The 19,055-nt window shown below is 44.9% G+C and overlaps 1 protein-coding gene across 7 annotated transcripts in view; it reads right to left on the bottom strand.

Annotated features, from left to right (window-relative positions):
* The window catches only part of dgkh (diacylglycerol kinase, eta), an 84,391-nt gene that overhangs the window by 5,120 nt on the left and 60,216 nt on the right, over positions 1 to 19,055 (bottom strand). For 4 of the 7 annotated variants that reach the window (XM_014164445.2, XM_014164443.2, XM_014164448.2 and 1 more), the window contains 20 exons: positions 18,674 to 18,836; positions 14,862 to 14,970; positions 14,540 to 14,761; positions 14,334 to 14,425; positions 12,550 to 12,649; positions 12,148 to 12,463; positions 11,673 to 11,804; positions 10,847 to 10,993; positions 9,079 to 9,196; positions 8,605 to 8,715; positions 8,356 to 8,452; positions 6,575 to 6,682; positions 5,029 to 5,142; positions 4,811 to 4,945; positions 4,422 to 4,582; positions 4,174 to 4,279; positions 3,976 to 4,068; positions 3,646 to 3,765; positions 3,417 to 3,522; positions 2,110 to 2,240 (listed from right to left, as the gene is read on the bottom strand). In XM_014164445.2, the coding sequence (XP_014019920.1) occupies positions 2,110 to 2,240; positions 3,417 to 3,522; positions 3,646 to 3,765; positions 3,976 to 4,068; positions 4,174 to 4,279; positions 4,422 to 4,582; positions 4,811 to 4,945; positions 5,029 to 5,142; positions 6,575 to 6,682; positions 8,356 to 8,452; positions 8,605 to 8,715; positions 9,079 to 9,196; positions 10,847 to 10,993; positions 11,673 to 11,804; positions 12,148 to 12,463; positions 12,550 to 12,649; positions 14,334 to 14,425; positions 14,540 to 14,761; positions 14,862 to 14,970; positions 18,674 to 18,836 (2,681 nt within the window). The remainder of the gene's footprint in view (positions 1 to 2,109; positions 2,241 to 3,416; positions 3,523 to 3,645; positions 3,766 to 3,975; positions 4,069 to 4,173; positions 4,280 to 4,421; positions 4,583 to 4,810; positions 4,946 to 5,028; positions 5,143 to 6,574; positions 6,683 to 8,355; positions 8,453 to 8,604; positions 8,716 to 9,078; positions 9,197 to 10,846; positions 10,994 to 11,672; positions 11,805 to 12,147; positions 12,464 to 12,549; positions 12,650 to 14,333; positions 14,426 to 14,539; positions 14,762 to 14,861; positions 14,971 to 18,673; positions 18,837 to 19,055) is intronic. The other 3 variants (XM_014164444.2, XM_014164446.2, XM_014164447.2) reach the window with 3 other exon arrangements.

A 19,055-nucleotide genomic window follows, 5' to 3' on the forward strand; every position in this document is an offset into this window, starting at 1 on the left:
CAGACGTCATTTCAACATCTAGTTTTGATTTACAATTGGTTAGGTAGTCAACCAAGGTGGAAAAAAAGACACCACATTTAGGTACATTTTAGGTAACATTTTCGTAATAAATTGGGTGGAGAAAACCCCCCGAAATTCCAGTATGTTGATGACTTTTTGTAAATCCAATCAGTTTCCACATTGATTCAACGTCATCACATATTTTTTGGTTTGTTGAGATGACGTGGAAACAACGTTGATTCAACCCGTTTTTGCCCAGTGGGAAGGGCCTCTTACATGCATATGACAAGTCTTACAATGCATTATAACTGCATCATAATGCATTTTATCTGTAAGTGTTAAAGGCTCAGTGCAGTCGAAAATGTGATTTTGCTGTGTTTTTATTACATTTCCACACTAAGAGGTTGGAATATTACTGTGAAATTGTGACAATTATGATAATGCCCTTTTAGTGTAAGAACTGTTTGAAAAGACCGCCTAAAATTTCAGCCTGTTTTGGTGGGATGGAGTTTTGGCCTTCCATGGTGACATCACCATACGTTAAATTCGTTTATAGACCAATACGAAAACAGTTCCAAACCTCTCTGCCAATAACAGCTAGTTTTCAGTTATCCCCTCACCATTCCCAGACAGTCCTAGCAAAATTCTTGCTTGAGAAATGTTCCTTTACTATGAAGCTATTTTTTTATTAAAAACAATCACAGTAAGGTACTTAATTATTACCCTGAAATGATTTGTTGATATAAAAACGGCTGCATGGGACCTTTAAGTAAAATGTTACCATGTTTCTAAATATGATCAATTATAATTATGTAATAGTGTTTAGGGAAAAAAATCCAATTCGGTTTTTTTCACTGGATAATGGTGGTATTTCCATAGCAATATGGAGGGGACAGATTTGGAATGAGGACACACACACACACACACACACACACACACACATACATACATACATACATACATACATACATACATACATACATACATACATACATACATACATACATACATACATACATACATACATACATACATACATACATACATACATACATACATACATACATACATACATACATACATACATACACAGAGAGAAAGAAATACTGGCACAGTCCAAGGTATGGTAGGCCTGTTGCTCATATGGATGTGTGCATGTGTGTGTGTGTCTATTACTGTCAGAAAGTCAACCTACTCACTTTGCCCTCATTCAATCCCCCCACTGTATATCCCATAGGATCACTGGTACATGAAACTCTGATAGACTTTTTAGTCTATTAAAAAAAACATTGTTTAAATGACACTCCATCATCTCCATTGGATGTTTTGGTCATAAACAAGGCGTCTAAATTGTTCTCGCTGAGGTATTTTCTTAGAGTGGAGTCAACATTGGACATCTTTCTCCTATAACTCCAAGTATCTGTCACCCATGTTAAGCATCACTCCAAAAAAAGGATGTTCACTCACACACCCCTGGGTCAGCTTCCCTGGGAGTTGTTGTGCCTCTGTCCGTGAATACTATCTCTATGTCGCTCATACTTAAAACAGCATTTAGTCTCGTCGATGGTGGAACCCCAACCTTCCTTTACCCTTCCTGACCCCTCCCATTCCCTCCCTCCCCTCCCCCATTCCCCCAGCCCTCCCTCCCCTCCCCCATTCCCCCAGCCCTCCCTCCCCTCCCCCATTCCCCCAGCCCTGTCCCGTTCCCTGTTCGCACACAATACCATTGGAGACTGGGGGGTTAGTGAGTTGCAGCCAGTCTCCTGCGGTAGGTAAGCAACACTCTCACACACAGAGGAAGCCAAGCAGAGCAGTGCAGCACAGAGTAGCAAACAGGGAGACAGCTAACGGCCAACAGAATCAGAGAGAAAGAGATGGAGAGAAACGGAGAGGAAGAGAGAAAGAGAGTTGATCTGGAGATAGATGAGGTAACGGGTGTGTGTGTGTGTGTGTGTGTGTGTGTGTGTGTGTGAGTGAGTGAGTGAGTGTGTGTGTGTGTATGCATTAGCGTGTGTGTATGTATTAGCGTTTGTGTGTGCATTATGTTTGAGTGTGTGTGTGTGTGAGTGTGTGTCTCTGTGATGTTTGAGTGTGTGTGTGTGTGTGTACCTTCAGGTCCCTCCTCTCCAGGTGCAGCAGTTCCGAGCCTCGGATGTCGTGGCGTGTGAAGGTGTCTCTGTACTCTCCCAGACTGAGTTGCTCCAGCCAGACGCCCACTTCCTCTGTGCCCCATCTCTCCACTACACACACATATAGAGCAAGAAGGGGCTCGCTCAGTGTGAGACCCTCGCTCGCGTGCACACACACACACACAAATTGGGACGCACACCCACGTCCACGCTTGAATACACAGACATACAGACACTCAGAGAAATAACATCCCAATAGAGGGATAGGAAAACAGGGAGAGGAGGAGACGTAGAGAAGGAAAGGAAGGGAGGGAGGGAGAGGAAATGCGGCAGCGGATGGCGGGAAAGAGGAGGGGTTAACAGAGATGTCAGAGGTTGGTTGGTCGGAAAAACAGGGCTGTGGCCGATGGCCTTCCAGAGAGGCTGAGGGCATGCAGGTTATCCACCAATCAGAACACAGACATACAGTAAGTAGGAGGGAGAGGGAGGTGGAAGCCTGTGCAACCTACAGGAATACCCCACCCAATCAACACCTTGCCCTGCCTCACTGTAGGCAGGACTAACACACTCCCAACTAATCAGACAGGGTCCTAAAGCAGAGGACCAGCCAACCCCTGGCATTCTATTTGTATCCATTCTACTGCCTGTCTGGCATCATATCTCATTTCACCCCAATGAGACGAGAGTTTATGAGACGAGAGTTCAGCTGGAGCACGCATACAGTAGAAATGGCTTGTTTTCATGTTCAATTGGCAGTAATATTCATAAACAAATGCAGTCAATCGTACAGTTGTATCAGTCGTCATGAAGGCAAAAAGGTGTTCTAATACAGAAAATGTCTTTCTCTGGGCAACCCCAGGGTGTGTGGCCCTGCGTCCACCACCCTCACCCTGTCTTTGGCCTTGGTTTGTGCCTGCTGTACATGCGTAGACAGGTGGATGAGACCATGAACAGAGAAAAGAGGGGTGCTCTTGGATGGCTGGGTGAGACTGAGGACCGGGGAGACAGAGATCACAGAGACAATCCCTGACACCACACTGGGTGGTTATAATGCATTACAACCACTATATGTAGGCCACAGAGACGGTAAAGACCTTAGTTCTAAACCTATGTAGTTACTTTCTCAAACAGACGATAAAACAAAACAACGTATTGTGATATTTACACATTATATCCACACTCTTGTTGCGTGTGTGTGTGTGTGTGTGTGTGTGTGTGTGTGTGTGTGTGTGTGTGTGTGTGTATATACAAAGCCTGTGGAGAGAGACACAGAAGACCAACACGTACCTGACTGAGGGCTGGTCTTCTTGGTAGCTTTCTCTTTCTTGAACTTTGGCACAATTCTGAACATGCTGCTACGACTGTTCCTCTTGCCATACTCTAATGAGGGGTCCTGAGAGGGACACAAGTGTAGGATTAGAAGTGTGTGTGTGTGTGTGTGTGTGTGTGTGTGTGTGTGTGTGTGTGTGTGTGTGTGTGTGTGTGTGTGTGTGTGTGTGTGTGTGTGTGTTCTCACCTCATCTTCATTGGGCTGCAGTATATGGTATAACCAGGGGATATCCACTAGTTTGCCTAGCTCCATCTCCACACTCTGCAGGGCACTGGATAAAGACTCTTCATCTGAGGGTTCCAGTTGCTGCGGATGGACACACACACACACACACACACACACACACGAGTTGGTCAGGAAGGATACATTTCTGTACAGAGGCTGTGTAAGACGAAGTTACCCTTTGATACGGATCAAAGGTCAGTTTGGCGTATTCCCTCCTAACTAGTTCAGGTTAGGATTTAGGAAGGCTAAGCTGATCCTAGACCCTGCACATCCTCTTAGATTGTAACTCACCAGTGATACTCGTCCCACCAGAAGGGATTCAGTCTCGTTGTGTAAAGCCTTCACATTGCTGGCTACTTCTATAGCTGTGTTCCTGGCCATACTCTGGTGACAAGGCAATACAAACAAACCCGATATTAGACAACTAAAATCCCCCACACACACACACTCTTTACATCACACAGAGAACCTGTTGATGACGTCCCTAACCTCTGGGAACTTGGGGTGCGTCTTGTTGATGGCGTGTGACGAGGCGTTGACGGCGTGAGCAAGCTCCTGCTCTAGAAGCCCATTGGTCTTGGCTGCCTCACAGATCCTGTGATTGGAGAGGGGAGTCAAAGGGCAGAGTTCTGACTGCTGATTGACAGAGGCTTTTTACAGGTACAGCATTCAATATAAAGGACAGATAACAGTGTAGAATGGAGCAAAATGAGGTGGTCACGTGTGTGTGTGTGTACCTGGTGATGAGCTCGTCCGCAGCACGGGCAACCAGCTGTACGAGGGCCACCTCCTCCTCAGTGGCCAGGTCCACAGACAGCTGGGAGTAGAAGTGAGCCCGCAGGGGCAGCTTGTCATACTTCAGCTTGTCCTCCCACGACTTCAGAGTGTTCTCAAACGCCTGCACATGGACAGGGAGGGGACACACAGGGAGAACAGGAATTGACATCCACTGACAGAGACAGGGCATCTTGGGCATACCCATTTCTCTCTTCCTCTTAGCATCTCTTTCTCTCCCTTCCTCTCTAGATCGTCGCCCATTGACTGCATGTCCTCTTTTTCCTCACACTCTGGGACTCCATCCCTACTTCCTACCCCCCCCCCCCCCTTCCCTCCATCTCTCGCTCACCCTGTCTCTGGTCAACATCTGGGCTCTGTTCTTGTGTTGGATCTTGATGACACCAGGAGGTTGTACCCAGGCCTCTCCGTCCACTTGGATAGGAACACCCTCATCTCCCAGGATCGTGATCTTCACTGAGCGACACTGACGGGCGAGGAAAGAGTCATATGGCGAAAAACCACAGTATGATACAAGTGGTGTGTGCGCGTTGGGCACGAGTGTTTTACCTGTGCTATGCGGTGGTGTTGCAGTTTGATGACTCTGGACACAGCCATCTGCATACTGCCGAACACTGCTACCACCTCCAGGATTTTATCATCGAACGACGGGGCGCAGAAGATCTAAACACACAACACACACACAACACACACACACACAATAATAGAGGCAGGGGTTAAAATACAATGAACGCATTTACAGTGCATTGCTTTAAAGCATTTTGATGATGCTCACTGTGTGGGGGGGGATTTTTCTTGTGGTACATCAGCCTCATCATCATTATCACAATCACCGTCACCACCATCGTCATCATCACCATCACCCCCCATTGAAAATGAATGTTTTCTGACAATTCCTTCACCTCCAAATCATCTAGTGAAAACGAGGGGTTAGAATTTAGATTGAAAGACTGGAGTTAAAGGTCTCTCTGACTTGATATTGATTTCTCTGTCCACATTGTCCATGATAAGGTCGAGGTAGTGATGAATTAGACATCATTCCACTGCACAATTTCTCTGCTCCGATACACTCAGAAATGCCACTTTAATGCAGATCTGTACTACTTAGCCTGCTGCATGTCAAAGGCTCAAAGAGAGAGAGGTTGTGAGCTATTGTATTGTAGTTCAGACTAATTCCACTAGGTGGAACCCTACTCACAATAACACATCTACGCAACCAGTTTGTTTTCATTGTGGCCAAAACAGTCAGGTCTGTAGATGGTTTATAGTTTGAACACAGGCTAAGAAATAAGCATGTGTGTGCGTGTGAATTTACTGTAAGTGTGTGTGTGCGTGTGTGTGTGTGTGTGTGTGTTTAGAGACAAGAGAGTAAACTTTCAGGATGACGTGTGTGTTGGATCAGTTCCACTGAATGTTCTCTCCCAGCTGCTTCCTCTGCTCCAGCACTGCCATTACATAACAACACCACGTCACAGACAGAGGTAAACTCACTGGACTAGGGGCCCCACCAGGGAGGTGTGTGTGTGTGTGCGTCTGCGCGTGTGTAGCAAACCGACACTCCAATCCGTCAGCAGCCCTTGTACTATCTGAGTCTTAAACAAACAGGTCGACAGCCGGCCACCTCTCTCACCAGGGGTCATACTCAGGCCCCGACACTGGGAGCGAGAGCAGAGGGTTTAAACACATCGAAAAAATTCACAGGACCAAATCTGCTCCGGTAATAAAACACACCTTACTGAACAACAATAACCCAGAAGTGTTATCATTCTCTTTGCCTCGTCTCCAACAAGACTGAGCCAGCAGCCACAAAGTGACAACCAAGACAACAAGAGTCCTTGGGATCTGGATAGGAGTTGTACACATAGAATGATAAAGGCAGTATTATCAGTATGGTCGTAAGGGTTGAGGTGCCACTTAGTGGCGTAAACAGGTCATCCCGTGCAAATACCAGAAGCATGACTCTCATTTAGCCTCCTGTACATCATCCTCAGGAAGAAAACACTAAGACACTTTTCACACTACTGAGCCAAGCCGGGTAGTACACACACACACACACACACACACACACACACACACACGACAGAACAGCACTCACGTCGTCCTCCTTGGTGCCTCCCCAGAAGTTGGTTCCTCCAGCGTAGCTGGGGATGTTCAGCACCGCAATGCCCTGAAGGCTGGGCAGGGGGATGTATTGACCGTCACACTAGAACACACACAGAGAGTTAGTTAGGTTCTATTTCAACACGGAGAAGCTGCAGACTGGCCAGGGGTATGAACAGTGCATTCAGAAAGTATTCAGACCCCTTGACTTTTTCCACATTTTGTTAGGTTAAAGCCTTATTCTAAAATTGATTTAATTGTTTTTTCCCCTCATCAATCTACACACAATACCCCATAATGACGAAGCAAAAACAGGTTGAGATTTTTTTTGCAAATTTATACAAATAAAAAACCTGAAATATCACATTTACATAAGTATTCAGACCCTTTACTCAGTACTTTGTTGAAGCACCTTTGGCAGAGATTACAGGCTCGATTCTTGGGTATGACGCTACAAGCTTGGCACATCTGTATTTGGGAAGTTTCTCTCATTCTTCTATGCAGAACCTCTCAAGCTCTGTCAGGTTGGATGGGGAGAGTCGCTGCACAGCTATTTTCAGGTCTCTCCAGAGATGTTCGATTGGGTTCAAGTCCGGACTCTGGCTGGGTCACTTAAGGACATTAAGAGACTTGTCCCGCAGCCACCCCTGTGTTATCTTTGCTGTGTGCTAAGGGTCGTTGTCCTGTTGGAAGGTGAACCTTCACCCCAGTCTGAGGTCCTGAGAGCTCTGGAGCAGGTTTTCATCAAGGGTCTCTCTGTACTTTTCTCTATTCATCTTTCCCTCGATCCTGACTGGTCTCCCAGTCCCTGCCGCTGAAAAACATCCCCACAGCATGATGCTGCCACCACCGTGCTTCACCGTAGGGATGGTGTCAGGTTTCCTGCAGACGTGACGCTTGGCATTCAGGCCAAAGAGTTTAATTTTGGTTTCATCAGACCATCTTTTCTCATGGTCTGAGAGTCCTTTAGGTGTCTTTTGGCACACACCAAGCGGTGGAGTGCTGCAGAGATGGTTGTCCTTCTGGAAGGTTCTCCCATCTCGACAGAGGAACTCTGGAGCTCTGTCAGCGTGACCATTGGGTTCTTTGTCACCTCCCTGACCAAGGCCCTTCTGCCTCGATTGCTCAGTTTGGCCGGGCGGCCAGCTCTAGGAAGAGTCTTGGTGGTTCCAAACTTCTTCCATTTAAGAATGATGGAGTTCACTGTGTTCTTGGGGACCTTCAGTGCTGCAGAAATGTTTTGGTCCCTTTCCCCAGATCTGTGCCTCGACACAATCCTGTCTCCTTCAACCTCATGACTTGGTTTTTGCTCTGACATGCACTGTCAACTGTGGGACCTTATATAGACAGGTGTGTACCTTTACAAATCATGTCCAATCAATTTAATATACCACAGGTGGACTCCAAACAAGTTGTAGAAACATCTCAAGGATGATAAATGGAAACAGGATGCACCTGAGCTCAATTTCTAGTCTCATAGCAAAGAGTCTGAATACTTATGTAAATAAGATATTTCTGTTTTTTATTTTTAATACATTTGCTCATGGGGTATTGTGTGTAGATTGATGATTTTGTATCCATTTTAGAATAAGGCTGTACCGTAACAAAACGTAGAAAAAGTGAAGGGGTGTGAATACTTTCCAAATGCAATGTACTGGTAATCATTCCCTGTGGTACACCCAATATGGCCGCCATTCTATCGACCACTAAACATTGATTTGAATGGGAAAGTCCCTTCTAGTAATTCTAATTCTATGGTCATTCTAATTCTCTCACCTCCAGTTGAACCTTCTGTTCTAGGTTCTTGTAGGTTCTCTGGAGGAGCTCCTTGGTGCCCAGAACACCATACCACACCCTGTTCTTAGTACGACTCCTAGAGAGAGAGAGACGGCGGGAGGATAGTCAGAGTGAGGAAGAGAATGTAGTGTACACAAAATGGGGAACAAGGGGGAGAGAATAGAGGTGAGAGAGGGATGAGAGGACAGTTGAGAGGGATGAGAGAGGAGAAATAAACCTAGAGCTCACCGGCACTTCTCTGGGTGTTCCTCCCGCTTGTTGTTGAACTCCAAGGTGATCTTAGCATCTAGCCCAACGCCAAAGTAATTGTTCATGACACACTTCTCACTAAAGCCCTCTCTGTGTGGGAGATATAGATACAGGGCAGTTCAGAAAACTACAGTTCAACTGAAAACTTAAAACATTCATGTTTTGATCTGGTCGCCAAAAAGGTAAAGTCGGAAACATTCTGAATATGGTAGCCTAAAGGTTAGACGTCATGAGTCTGAGGGTCTTACAGCGAGTCCAGGAGGTCTGGGTCTATGAAGGGTTAAAGGGTAGAGTTTAGAGGTCAGAAGTCAGAGGGTCTTACAGCGAGTCCAGGTCAGGGTTTATGAAGGGTTAAAGGGTAGAGTTTAGAGGTCAGAAGTCAGAGGGTCTTACAGTGAGTCCAGTAGGTCTGGGTCTATGAAGGGTTAAAGGGTAGAGGTCAGAGGATCTTACAGTGAGTCCAGGTCAGAGTCCAGGAAGGGCGTAGCACCAAATGGGTCGATGTTGGCCAGCAGCATTTTACTGATGATGGAGCTACCGGCTATAGAAGCTGCCAGACCAGCACGCAAACCTATACAGAGAAACAGAGATGTTCTTAAAGAGTGCTGTGTGTGTGTGGTATGTGCACTTGTACCAAGGCAGATGTATGTGTATCATTTCAGACAATACATATGTGTGTATACGCATGAGCGCAAACCATGGCAGATGAAGTGTGTATGTGAAGTAGAGGTCTTCACAGGTCCAAAAAGTTGAGTTCCACACGGAACCAAAAAGGGTTCTTCAAAGGGATCTACTATGGGGACAGCCAAAGAACCCTTTAAGGTTCTAGATAGCACCTTTCTTTCTTAGAGTGTACCCAAATAAATAAATGTTTTAAATATAGAGACCTGTTTCGAACAGACCCAAGGAGAAACAGACCCGGCCCGTACGTTACAGCCTTATTCTCATCATTCTACACACAATACCCCATAATGAAAAAGCAAAAACAGATTTTTAGAAATGTTTTCAAATGTATTAAAAAGAAAATACCTGATTTACGTAAGTATTCAGACCCTTTGCTATGAGACTCGAAATTGAGCTCAGCTTCATCCTGTTTCCATTTATCATCCATGAGCTCTTTCTACAACTTGATTGGAGTCCATCTGTGTTAAATTCAATTGATTGGACATGCTTTGGAAAGGCACACACCTGTCTATATAAGCTCAAACTGTTGACAGTGCATGTCAGAGCAAAAACCAAGCCATGAGATCGAAGGAATTATCCGTAGAGCTCCGAGACAGGATTGTGTCGAGGAACAGATCTGGGGAAAGGGACCAAAACATTTCTGCAGCAGTGAAGGTCCCCAAGAACACAGTGGCCTCCATCGTTCTTAAATGGAAGAAGTTTGGAACCACCAAGACTCTTCCTAGAGCTGGCCGCCCGGCCAAACTGAGCAATCAGGGGAGAAGGGCCTTGGTCAGGGAGGTGACCAAGAACCCGATGGTCACGCTGACAGAGCTCCAGAGTTCCTGTCGAGATGGGAGAACCTTCCAGAAGGACAACCATCTTTGCAGCACTCCACCAATCAGGCCTTTATGTTAGAGTGGCCAGACGGAAGCCACTCCTCAGTAAAAGGCACATGACAGCCCGCTTGGAGTTTGCCAAAAGACACCTAAAGGACTCTCAGACCATGAGGAACAAGATTCTCTGGTTTGATGGTCTACTCCCTGCCATTCTACAATTACAAATAAGTGAATAACTCTCTACAAATGAAGTAGCAGCCTACCTGTTGGCTCTTGCCATTTTAGTCCATCCTTCTAATTGAAATTTTAAATCGATTAGATATCTCCTAACTTGCTTCCCACACTCTGAGGCTTTTTGACTGTAGAGCCACTTTGATGATGACTTGTGATTGGCCGACAACAACAAGTTACACGTGCCACTCAAGAGCAGAAGCATAAACGATAGCCTACAATGTCTTCTCTCTTTATACTGCAGCAGTCGCGTTCGGGTCTCTGCAGGTCCTTACGGGCAAATCAGTAATAATTACACATACCCAAGACCCGGGACGATCATATCAGATCCGACAAGGACACGTGAGAATTTAGAATTCTGTCAGAATCTGGACCCGCTCGGGACCCTAGTCGGATGCCACGTAATTGTGTTTGGGTGGACCCGTGAAGACCTCTAATGGGAAGTGTGTATGTGCATGTATGTGCACGGCGCACATGAGTGCATATACCGTAGGATGTACCAGGGCAGATGATGCGTGTGTTGAGTACTGGCAGGTTCTCCTTGCTGGTGGTGAAAGGTGTGATGGAGAACGAGCCACAGGATTGGCTGCTGCGACTTACATGCCTCTCAGGAGGAGAACATGGACTCTTAGCCACTAGAAACAGAGAGGGAGACACCAGAGAGAGACCAGAGAGAGACGGGAGGAGAAAGAGACCAGGGTGAAAGACAGACAGAGAGATACCAGAAATGTAAGTACTACTGTCTACTACTACTGTATGTACTAAAGATCTAGAGAGAGTAGATAGAACAAAGGGATGACACTGGAGAATATAGTGGCATCCCCATTGATCTGAAGCAATAAGCAGATTACTTGTAAAAAAGGAAGTGCCTCTGTCCCACAGACAATGACACATCCTACAGGACACACACACACACTAAAGGACAAGCACACACTCTGTGCAATGTAAATACCACACCATGTACAAGTCCACTGACTGCACTGTAAATGACAAACTAAACCCAGTATTATCCAATAGTGAGGAATACAGAGAATGGTTTCCATCTATACTTCTTACAAAAATAATATCCTATATTTAGAGCAGGAATCATCGTGTGTGTGGGCTTGTCAGACAGAATCCATGTTCTCTGTGGCAGGGCGTAGTGAGTGGAGGATCCACTAAGTCTGTGGTGTTTAGATCCTGTGTGATTTCTTGTATGATACAACTTACAACTTACTGCATCTGTTTTCAAATGGACCCTTAGCCCCTACTCCCTATCCACCCCTCTAGATCTAAAGAGGACTGGGTGGCTGGAAGAGAGAGAGAGAGACTCACATGGCATGGCTTCCAGTTCCTTGGTGTCCTCGTCCTTCTCACTGTCCCTGTTGTCATCCTCGCCTTCCTTCCTAAACTCCAACGGGGACGGCAGCTCCAGCTCCTCTGTGTGGGCATTCTGCTCATCCACCACTAGAGGGAGAGGGGCAGTGCCAGAAGGCAAGAGAGGAGAGGGAGAGGATGATGAGAGAGGGAGTGACGGGAGAAAGGGGAGAAATTGGACACTACAACTTTGTATTACGTGACACAGTGATTGCCAATACTTTTTATGGTTTTACAATCTGTATTCCATTGTATTCTCTCTGAAACATGCATGAAAGACTTGCCATAGGCTCTTTATATTGTATGTCTGATCCGTTTTGTCATACTGTATACCTATTTACCTCTCTCGGCCTGTTCGATGATCTGTTATGTTCTATATCTACGTACCTCTCTCGGCCTGTTCGATGATCTCTTATGTTCTATATCTACGTACCTCTCTCGGCCTGTTCAATGATCTGTCGTACAGCCTTCTTCAGGCTGTTGGCTCGTAACATCAGCTGTTCTTTAGCTCTGAACAGCTTGTGTGGCGAACCTCCTCCTTTCTCTCCTCCCTTTTCACTCTCCTCCGCTTCCAGTTTCTCCTTCAGCTCGGTCAACGACTCCTCGCTCACCTCCTCCTCCTCGTCTTCCTCCTCTTCCTCCTCTTCAACGATTGGTGGTGTGGAAAGGGGAAGAGGTGGTGGGAGTGACTGGGCTTCTGTGTTGAGGGTATGGAGGAGTGAGTCTAGCTTCTCATTCAGGATGGCACACTGTTGGGAAAAGGAGAGTTAGGTTAGTGTGTGTGTGTGTGTGTGTGTGTGTGTGTGTGTGTGTGTGTGGGGGGGGGGGTACTTACTTTGAGAGACATAGTGTCACACTCCTCTGTATTCTCAATACTTTTCTCGTAAGATTTTCCCACTTTAGCAACAAAGTCCTTTACTGTCTCACACAGGATCCTGGAAGGACAGCGAGAGAGTAGAGAGTAGAGAGTAGAGAGAGAGAGAGTAGAGAGAGAGTAGAGAGAGAGTAGAGAGTAGACAGAGTAGAGAGAGAGAGTAGAGAGAGAGTAGAGAGAGAGCAGAGAGAGAGTAGAGAGAGAGCAGAGAGAGAGTAGAGAGAGAGCAGAGAGAGAGCAGAGAGAGAGCAGAGAGAGAGTAGAGAGAGAGTAGAGAGTAGACAGAGTAGAGAGAGAGAGTAGAGAGAGAGTAGACAGAGTAGAGAGAGTAGAGAGAGAGTAGAGAGCGAGTGTAGAGAGAGAGTAGAGAGAGAGAGAGTAGAGAGAGATAGAGAGAGTAGAGAGAGAGAGTGTAGAGAGAGAGAGTAGAGAGATATATAGAGAGAAGAGTGAGTAGAGAGAGAGTAGAGAGAGAGAGAGTAGAGAAAGAGAGAGAGAGTAGAAAGAGAGAGTAGAGAGAGGAGAGAGAGCAGAGAGAGAGTAGAGAGAGAGAGTAGAGAGAGCAGAGAGAGTAGAGAGAGTAGAGAGAGTGTAGAGAGAGTGTAGAGAGAGCAGAGAGAGAGAGTAGAGAGAGAGTAGAGAGAGTGGAGCCAGAGTAGAGAGAGAGTAGAGAGTAGATAGAGTAGAGAGAGAGTAGAGAGAGAGTAGACAGAGTAGACAGAGTAGAGAGAGTAGAGAGAGAGCAGAGAGAGCAGACAGAGAGCAGAGAGAGTGTAGAGAGAGAGTGTAGAGAGAGAGTGTAGAGAGCGAGTGTAGAGAGAGAGTAGAGAGCGAGTGTAGAGAGAGAGTAGAGAGAGAGATAGAGAGAGAGTAGAGAGAGAGAGTAGAGAGAGATATATAGAGAGAAGAGTGAGTAGAGAGAGAGTAGAGTGAGTAGAGAGAGAGTAGAGAGAGTAGAGAGAGAGTGTAGTGTGAGAGTGTAGAGAGAGAGTAGAGAGAGAGAATAGAGAGAGAGAGAGAGAGAGTAGAGAAAGAGAGAGAGAGTAGAGAGAGTAGAGTGTAGAGAGAGAGAGTAGAGAGAGAGTGTAGAGAGAGAGAGAGAGTAGAGAGAGTGTAGAGAGAGAGAGAGTAGAGAGAGTGAGAGAGAGAGTAGAGAGAGTAGAGAGAGAGAGAGAGAGAGAGAGAGAGAGAGTAGAGAGAGTAGAGAGAGAGTAGAGAGAGAGTAGAGAGAGAGTAGAGAGAGAGTAGAGAGAGAGTAGAGAGAGAGTGTAGAGAGAGAGAGTAGAGAGAGAGTGTAGAGAGAGTAGAGAGAGAGTGTAGAGAGAGTAGAGAGAGAGTAGAGAGAGAGTGTAGAGAGAGTAGAGAGTAGAGAGAGAGAGTAGAGAGAGAGAGTAGAGAGAGAGTAGAGAGAGAGAGTAGAGAGAGTAGAGAGAGAGTAGAGAGAGAGTAGAGAGAGAGTAGAGAGAGTAGAGAGAGAGTAGAGAGAGAGTAGAGAGAGTGTAGAGAGAGTGTAGAGTGAGTGTAGAGTGAGTGTAGAGAGAGTGTAGAGAGAGTGTAGAGAGAGTAGAGAGAGAGTGTAGAGAGAGTGAGGAGAGAGAGAGTAGAGAGTAGAGCGAGGAGAGAGAGAGTAGAGAGAGAGCGAGACAGAGAGAGAAAGCGGGGGGTGAAAGGAGAGCGTGAGTTCACATTAAATGAAATTGTCAGCAGCCATTTAGCAGTAAGCAGTGTTGAGATGAGACACTCACTTAGCAGAGGAGATGACCACAGAGTGTTGGTCAGAGTTGAGGATCTTGGTGAGATGGGCAGTTACCGAGTCTTCATATGTTGAGATCTGGAACTGGGGACACAGAGAGAGGAGAACGGCAGAATTAATAGAAAACTAAGCAAGGCCAGGGGGATACTGTTACATTATAAAACACCTCCAGATGTTAATGTTTCAGATGTTGTGTACCTGGCCGTCGTCAGTGTCGTCTGGCGTGACGGGCCCACTGTGTTTGGAGGGGAGCTTTATCTCGTAGGTCATGATGCTCCAGCGGTCCAACATCTTGGTGCTGGCCCGCTCCAGTTTCTCCAGAATCTGGGGAAGCTGCGTGTCATCGTCACACGATGGTCCCCAGCCTAGCACCCGCGCCAGGTCATTTCCTGTTCCCAAGGGCAGCACTCCCAGCTGGCACTGGAGACAGAAAGAGAGGGGGGGGGAGAGAGTGAGAGAGTAAGTGTGTGTGGGGGAGACGGGGGGTTGGGGGGGAGATAGGTGTGGGGGGGGGTCTTACCTGTTTGTGGAGGTTGAGTTTGTCTATCTCAGAGAGGACCCAGCCTACACTCCCATCCCCTCCACACACCAGGATCCGGAAGTTATCAAACTTCTGAAAGAGACGCAGCCTGGAGAGCACACAAAGGAATGGTACTAGTGTCAGAGTCATTAAACAGTATAGCTTCTGTCCCTGTTCTTCCCTGATCAGGGCACCAACCACCCTGTCTCTGTCCCCAGTATCTATGCCGCATGTGCCAGGGTACTAGGGTCAGTCTGTCTTATTTGGTGTACTGTGTGATCTTAGGCATGCTCCATCTAATTCCCCTCTCACTCACTCTGTCTATGTCTCCCCTCCAGAAGGACCTTGGCCAGGTTCCATAAAACATTTTATGGTAATTTCCCTCTTTTCTTTTCTATTAAAATGATTTCTCTTTTGACTGGTACTGTTCATACATACATACATACATACATACCTACATACATACCGTAAATTCCGGACTATAAGCCTTAACTTTTTTCCCAGGCTTTGAACCTCGCGACTTAAACAATGATGCGGCTAATATATGGATTTTTCCCGCTTTCAATTTTTTGTCTTCCAAAAAAACACATTCTGTGACGTGCTCAGTTTTTTGGCGGCATGAAGCTTTCATTAGACCAATGAAATTGCCGAACGGGTTACGGTCAAACAACTTTTTTGTTTACTGTTTAGATTAAATCGAGCGCGCTCAAACTTCCCATCATTCTGATTACGGTAGTCATTTTGTCACCCTCATCATGGCAAAGACACGGAGAAATGCATATGATGCAGCTTTCAAGTTGAAGGCGATTGATCTGGCTGTTGGAAAAGGAAATAGAGCTGCTGCACGGGAGCTTGGTCTTAATGAGTCGATGATAAGACGTTGGAAACAGCAGCGTGAGGAATTGACTCAGTGCAAAAAGACAACTAAAGCTTACTGCTAATTTAGTATTTTTTGTTACAAGCCGTGTTTCGTTAAAGCCTATTTATTTTTGTTACAAGCCGTGTTTCGTTAAAGCCTATTTATTTTTGTTACAAGCCGTGTTTCGTTAAAGCCTGTGTAAAGTTCATTTGTTTCAATGTACCGGTAGGCACCTGCGGCTTATAGACATGTGCGGCTTATTTATGTAAAAAAAAAAAAAATCTGTGGGTGCGGCTTATATTCAGGTGCGCTTAACCTGTTAGGGCTAGGGGGCAGCATTTGCACGTCTGGATAAAAAAAATGTACCCGATTTAATCTGGTTACTAATCCTACCCAGTAACTAGAATATGCATATACTTATTATATATGGATAGAAAACACTCTAAAGTTTCTAAAACTGTTTGAATGGTGTCTGTGAGTATAACAAGTGGATACCTGATGTGTTGTATTACCTTTAAACCTATCCCATTGAAAAACACAGGGGCTGAGGAATATTTTGGCACTTCCTATTGCTTCCACTAGATGTCACCAGCCTTTACAAAGTGTTTTGAGTCTTCTGGAGGGAGATCTGACCGAACAAGAGCCATGGAACGATGATGTCCCATTAGACACCTGGCGCGCGAGTTCATGTTGGGTACCCTCGTTCCAATACGTTATAAAAGAGTATGCATTCGTCCACCTTGAATATTATTCATGTTCTGGTTAAAAAAGGCCCTAATGATTCATGCTATACAACGTTTGACATGTTTGAACGAACGTAAATATATTTTTTCCCCTCGTTCATGACGAGAAGTCCGGCTGGCTTAGATCATGTGCTAACAAGACGGAGATTTTTGGACATAAATGATGAGCTTTTTTGAACAAAACTACATTCGTTATGGACCTGTGATACCTGGAAGTGACATCTGATGAAGAGAATCAAAGGTAATGGATTATTTACATAGTATTTTCGATTTTAGATCTCCCCAACATGACGTCTAGTCTGTATCGCAACGCGTATTTTTCTGGGCGCAGTGCTCAGATTATTGCAAAGTGTGATTTCCCAGTAAGGTTATTTTTAAATCTGGCAAGTTGATTGCGTTCAAGAGATGTAAATCTATAATTCTTTAAATGACAATATAATATTTTACCAATGTTTTCTAATTTTAATTATTTAATTTGTGACGCTGACTTGACTGCCGGTTATTGGAGGGAAACGATTTCCTCAACATCAATGCCATAGTAAAACGCTGGTTTTGGATATAAATATGAACTTGATAGAACTAAAAATGCATGCATTGTCCAACATAATGTCCTAGGAGTGTCATCTGATGGAGATTGTAAAAGGTTAGTGCATCATTTTAGCTGGTTTTATGGTTTTGATGACCCTGTCTTTGACTTGACAAAACATTACACACAACTCTTGTAAATGTACTGTCTTAACATACTCTAAATTTATGCTTTCGCCGTAAAACCTTTTTGAAATCGTAAAACGTGGTTAGATTAAGGAGATGTTTATCTTTCAAAGGGTGTAAAATAGTTGTATGTTTGAAAAATTTGAATTTTGACATTTATTTGGATTCAAATTTGCCGCTCTTGAAATGCACCTGCTGTTGATGGAGTGCACCACGGGTGGCACGCTAGCGTCCCACCTAGCCCATAGAGGTTAATAGTCCGGAAATTACGGTACATACATACATACATACATACATACAGTACCAGTCAAACGTTTGGACACACCTACTCATTCAAGGGTTGAGAGAATGCCAAGCATGTGCAAAGCTGTCATCAATGCAAAGGGTGTCTACTTTGAAGAATCTCAAGTATAAAATGTATTTTGATTTGTTTAACACTTTTTTGGTTACTACATGATTCCATATGTGTTATTTCATAGTTTTGATGTCTTCACTATTATTCTACAATGTGGAAAATAGTAAAAATAAAGAAAAACCCTTGAATGAGTAGGTGTGTCCAAACGTTTGACTGGTACTGTATACATGTCTTGAAAAAATATGTTTTCCTTAATTATTTTACAATAACCCTACCACCCCTCCCCTAATTGGAGTAAACTAATGAATAACAACCCTTAGGCTTCTACTTCCAGCTTATACATACTATATACATTTTACGGACACAATTCATTTTACAGTAGTTATATTTTGTTTGTTGTTCTAAGAAATGAAGGCTATTCCATGCGAGAAATTGCCAAGAAACTGAAGATCTCGTACAACGCTGTGTACTACTCCCTTCACAGAACAGCGCAAACTGGCTCTAACCAGAATAGAAAGAGGTGTGGGAGGCCCCGGTGCACAACTGAGCAAGAGGACAAGTACATTAGAGTGTCTAGTTTGAGAAACAGACGTCTCACAAGTCCTCAACTGGCAGCTTCATTAAATAGTACCAGCAAAACACCAGTCTCAACGTCTACAGTGAAGAGGCGACTCCGGGATGTTGGTGTTTTGCTGGTACTAAACAATGTAAGGAGCACAATCCATGGCTACAAAGCTAGCTGGCTAGCTAGCTACCTTCTCTGTAAGTTGGCTTGGCGTACTAAAAAGTAATAGAAACAAGTTGAGAAAAAAGTAACTAAAAGTAATGTGTTCTATTATCTTCTGAATCAATTTGTATCTCCTGTCTTGAATTTAGAAGTTCTTTCTAGCGATCTCCCAAAATAAATGTGATTTCTTTGACAAGATGTTCAGTCAGTGAATCAGGCCGGAACAAAATTACAAATCATTTGTAGACTGCAAATTGACCGCAAGAAGCCCAAACAGATATAATATTTGACTAAAACATAATAATTTCAAAACTTGCTTACATTTGTAAACCATCAGATTTGTCGATGTATTGTGCGTGGGAATACTTTTTTTTTACTAGCGATGCCATGTGGTTTTCACTAGCCAAGCTGACTCACCCTAGATGTGGTCCGCCATTGACCAGGTCAAACACCTGAGCTGGGTTGAGGAGCTGCTTGAAACGTCGTAGGAATTTAACCCCTTGGTTGTCTCCGCTCTTGGAGTTGACGAAGACCAGCAGAGGACTGGCGCAGGACGGGGGACAGGTGGCCTTCCAGAAGCCTGAACACAAATACACAAAAAAATAACTGTTATTACATGAATGAAAAAGTGAATTTTATTTAACCAGGCAAGTCAGTTAAGAACAAATTCTTATTTTCAATGACGGCCTAGGAAGAGTGGGTTAACTGCCTTGTTCAGGGGCAGAACGACAGATTTCAACCTTGTCAGCTCGGGGATTCTATCTTGCAACCATCCGGTTACTAGTCCAACGCTCTAACC

Source organism: Salmo salar, chromosome ssa21 (genome assembly GCF_905237065.1).
Source record: "Salmo salar chromosome ssa21, Ssal_v3.1, whole genome shotgun sequence".
NCBI lineage: Eukaryota > Metazoa > Chordata > Actinopteri > Salmoniformes > Salmonidae > Salmo > Salmo salar.